The sequence below is a fragment of the Copidosoma floridanum genome, unplaced genomic scaffold, assembly GCF_036245765.1.
Source record: "Copidosoma floridanum isolate Cflo_tuat_1 unplaced genomic scaffold, Cflo_Japanese_pri ptg000046l, whole genome shotgun sequence".
In the NCBI taxonomy this organism is placed as follows: domain Eukaryota; kingdom Metazoa; phylum Arthropoda; class Insecta; order Hymenoptera; family Encyrtidae; genus Copidosoma; species Copidosoma floridanum.
Genome location: NW_028321923.1, coordinates 356,832 through 361,818, shown reverse-complemented (window position 1 = coordinate 361,818; position 4,987 = coordinate 356,832). Strand labels below are relative to the sequence as shown.

The window sequence follows — 4,987 nt, the reverse complement described above, 5'->3', positions numbered from 1 at the left end:
AACCTAACTCAAACTATCACCATCTGTTGAGTTGGAGACAAAACATTATTAGTATATTTGTGCGCTTATTGTTTTTACTTTGCCGTAAAAGGTAGTTAAAGTTGTGATTATAATTATTGAAATATATTGTACTTGAGAAATTATCGTACCTTTGGCCGTTTCAAATGCATTTATGAAAATACACTGTCAATATTTCGCGTCTACTGCTGAAGATTGAGTAATCGAGGGTACGTTTTTTTTTGACGTTCGGTCGTTCGGTCAGTCGGTCCGATTCCTCCAGCATGTATATCTATATACATAGTGAATATAGATTTACTTTCTTCATGAATAGGACCGAACGATTGAACGACCGAACGACCGAACGTCAAAAAAAACGTAGCCCAAAGCTTCACGCCGCAACATCTTTTGAAGAGCGATGTGCATCATTTTTTGTAATCTTTAACAGTCGTATAATATCAATCTGTGGATTTTCGATTATTTGATGATTCAATTATTAACATTTCTTTTTTTTTTTAATTTTATTCCTTTGGTATTTATCTGTTTTCTGACTTGATTTGGTGTTTATTGTTTCTTAAGGCCCCATTTATATTAGCGCAGCAGCCGATGGCAAAAGTCAGCAAAGGTTAAGAAAAGGTAGGCAATCAGCAATACCTGCTGTTGCTGACATTTTCTGACTTCTGGTTCGTTTTTTTGGTTTTTGGACACCCACCCTTAGCTATCATATATAATACTGAACCATAATGTTCGTTGGTTCATAAAAACGGTGACATGTAGGTCCATAAATCAAATTGACACAAAGTACTCGAAACTAACTATGTAAAGCAGGCCAATTATATGCATATAAAACCTGCCCATTTATAAAACGAACAGTTGAAAGATGAATTTACATGAAACTCGAGTAGTTATCAATTTAGCTTGACAATTAAAAACAGTGGCCTGATTCATATTTCAGGGTATACGAGCATTGTAGCGCTGGCATCCGTTACAATTACGTAACATTAATTTGCAGCCATTCAGGGCTTAGATTATTTCTCCTTTTTTGCAAAATTTACATCAATACAAATTTTCATTTGTGGATCAATAATTCACAAGACATTTGCAAAATAAAACAATGATTATGGGTGTGGTGCTAAAACCCAAGAAGATTTTTGGTTTTGGTTCTTATTTATGTAAAAAATTAATTCTGCCTATAACATTCAATTCTTCTTGCATAAGAATTTAAAATCCTGAATATCATATTTTGTTCCGGTCCTATACAACAAAAAACGCTGCAGGTGCGTTCTTTTACTACCTAGTAGTCGTTAAAGAGTACAAAGAAAACGATATCTTTTATGTGCGCCATAACTTTCCGTTTATATGATTGTACTCAATTAAAAAGTAAAAAACCAAATGGGACTCCTACATAGAAACTCACATAAAAAACAACAATAAAATTGCAGTAACTTTTATTGATTGATTTTAATGTGTAAAAAACCATGTCAATTACTACCTGATATGGCTTTTTAACACATTTTTTTAATGTCCACGTAAGGATTTAAAGTAAAGCAAGTAACCTCTTAGGGCTCTCGATCGACTAAATTTCTTTCTTGGTTTGTTTTATGCTTTTGTAATTATTGTTTCTTTTTATGTGGAAAAAGCAAAAAGTTTTTTGAAGCAAGTAATCACAGTAAAATTTATGTGACATTTAAATGTCCTTATAATAAAAATTCTCTTACATATAGCAGAAATAAAAACCTGTAGTAAGAGCAGAATAGAAACACAATTTTTGCACACAAATTTTTAAGTTCCCCAAAGTGCCAATGATACTATATATTGCTATTGTAAAAATATATATACTATAAATTTATAATACATAAATATATTAACGGTGCCCTAATTTATCTATGATAGCAAAAAGGCTATATATGATATTCAAAAAATTTCCCAAACTGACCAATTAACATATATATATATATATATATATATATATATATATATATATATATTTATGTATGTGTGTGTATGTGTGAATATATATATATATATATATATATATATATATATATATTTAAAATCATTACTACGATTTCACAACCTTCTACTTAAAATTAAAAAAATATTGTTTTTATACTATCGTACATTATTTTCTTTCTTAGATTGCTGATACTTCTATAATAGTAATTGCTAAAACTGAGAGTTGAATTTAAGTATTAGTTATAGGTTATATTCTAAAGCTAAACTAAGGTAGTAATTTTGTCACTCATCTTATGTGTATATTAAATTAAATAAATCTACTTTTCTTTTTTTATTTTGTAAAAATACTGTAATTTTTTTGAAAAAAGCTTATTTGCACTTTAAACATTTTTCGAAACATTGAAAAAAATAGCATCACAAAATAAGAATCAAATAATTCACTAGCTACCACTTAATTATCAAGTAATAAACATTTAATTTGGGGTAGAAAAAATACATAACAGCAAAGCAATGAACAGACAGAACCAAAATAATGTAGTTACGCACTTGGCATCCATTGTTAGATAAGCGTATTAGAATCTTTTACTGTCTACTTAAATAATACGAGTACAAGCGTATAAATCCTACGAATTTTCTTCAAGATCGTTCCTGAATTCATGTACAACTATAATTTAAGATTTAATATGGTTAAAAACAACATTGTGGTGATATAATAAGGAATAAAAGCAACAACAAAAAGCAACGTCAGCGGCAGCTTCAATTTAACGCTGATTCTACGTATAGCGTTGTAATACAAGATGTGTTTATGTTTTCCCTATATGCTGGTGACTTATTCATAATACTTGAGAGTGTATTTTTGTGTGGAAACCTACTTTTTCTGTGGTAGTTCGTAAAAAAATTTTTCTGGAAGTAGTTAGACTCTACTGATGTTGTATTTTACAAATCTGGCTGTATCAAATGTGGGGGTAACTTCATCGTTGCAGCTATGGCCATCGAAAAAATTATCACTTATAAGATGTGGTTACATCTGTTTGAACACACTTTAATTCTTAATCTCAAAAGTGCCGAAGGCTTAGATTTTTACGCTTATTGCCACAAGTTCATGCAAAGACGTACCCAAAAAATTTTAAGAGACTTTAAAGGGATGTATTAAATTAAATATGCTCGAAAGACCACCTTATTTTACAGGTATTTTCGTCAATTTAACTCGTGGCAGAGTTCCACTTGACATCAGCTTTATTAAAATTCCCTCAAGCTTTTAGAATATAGCATTTCTTTCCTTATTTCTCTCAATAATGTTAATTACACGTTTATTTTTAATAAGCAAGCAAATAGGCTGGCCCAACTTAATTTATTTTTTAAAAACTGCGCATTGGTGGTTTTCTTCAGGGGCATCTTGATTTCCTGGGCATTCAAAGCTCGTTTTATTTTTCACTTTGCAGCCATGAAATACTATGATTTTCAAAGGCTAAAAGATTCCTGTTAATGTCGTTCTCTTTTTACTGCGTCGAAGTTGTACCATTAAAAATTTTGAGAGTTAAATTTTACGCTAAGCTCATGCACTCTGGCCCTACCGAAAATTTTGAATCCATGCCTGTTAAACTTGAAAAAATATGTGAGACTTTTGCACAATGTCGTCAACGATGCAGCAAAGTACAACCTCATCGTCAGCTTACTTGACAGCGACGCCATTGATCAGCTTGCAGACATCATCAGCGACCTGCCTGAGACTGACAAATACACGACAATCAAAGAAGCAATTCTCTCTAGGACGTCCGATTCGCGCGAGAAGCAGCTACAAATGGTGCTCTCAGGTCTACAGCTTGGTGACATGAAACCATCTCAACTATGGCGCAACCTCAAAAGCCACGCTAGTGCCAACTTTACAGACGAAGCCCTCAAGGTCAGGTGGCTAGACCTTTTACCGCCTAACGCTGCCATGCTGCTTCGAGTGCTTGAACACGCTGACATGCCCAAGCTCGCAGAGGCCGCTGATAAACTGCTGAAAACCGGAACCTCTGTAATGCCTGTGAGTCACGCACCACGTTCCATTAGTTTCCCTACAGGTCAAGCCGGACATCCGGACCTCACTCAGGAAGTCGCCGCCTTTAGGCTCGCAAAAGCGCACTTCACCGCGCTTACACGCCAGCAACTCGAGCAGCCCACGGTAAACAACAACAACAACAACAACACCAACAACAACAACAACAACGACAACAACAACAACAATAACAACAACAACTGTCATGGACGGAATTTCCGCTCCCACAGCCGAGGCCGTTCTCAGTCACCCGCAGCCACGCCAACCTCGCCTTCCCGGTGCTGGTACCACAACAAGCATGGAGCAGCAGCCATACGCTGCATGAAGCCCTGCTCCTACCGTGCACCCATCGCACTGGGACAGGGAAACGCTTAATGCCACCTTTGGATCAGGTGGCAGAGGTGAGCATACGCACCACTGAAAACCGCCTACACATGTGCGACAAGCGCATTAACCTACGCTTTCTCGTGGACACTGGCTCGGTCCTACTGCTCTTGCTAATGTCAACAGTCCGAGAAAAGCTACCACAGCAGCCAATCATGCTATACGCCGCCAACCAGTCGACTATCCAGACCTTCGGCACACACAAGCTGTCGCTCAACCTAGGTCTCCGAAGAGATTTCAATTGCACCTTCACCATTGCCAACGTGCTACACGGTATTATTGGTGCGGATTTTCTGATGAATTACGGGCTCTTACTCGATCTTGAAGCCGCCAGGCTTACAGATCCCCTCAGCGGCCTCGCCTTGTAGGGAGTCCTTGACAGGATGCCTCTGTAATCGGTTTCAACAGTCACTCATTTCTACGAAAACAGTAGCACCTTCGTACAAAAGTATGCTGAGCTGTGCAAAGAATTCGCAGACCTGTTCAAGCCAAGCAGCACTTCTGTCCAGCCCCCAGGACTACCAGTGAAGCACTCAATCAGCACCACAGGACTCCCAACCTTTAAGCGCCCTTTCCGCCTATCTGAAGAACGACTGGATGCTGCCAAAA

At 36.6% G+C, this 4,987-nt stretch overlaps 1 protein-coding gene across 1 annotated transcript; it reads left to right on the top strand.

Moving 5' to 3' along the window:
• Positions 1–3,113: 3,113 nt before the first annotated feature.
• Positions 3,114–4,746, top strand: LOC149373069 (uncharacterized). The gene is made up of 3 exons (XM_089597977.1): positions 3,114–3,141; positions 3,603–4,120; positions 4,225–4,746. Exons 1-3 carry the CDS (start codon positions 3,114–3,116, stop codon positions 4,744–4,746), a joined length of 1,068 nt encoding a protein of 355 aa, XP_089454103.1.
• Positions 4,747–4,987: the final 241 nt, after the last annotated feature.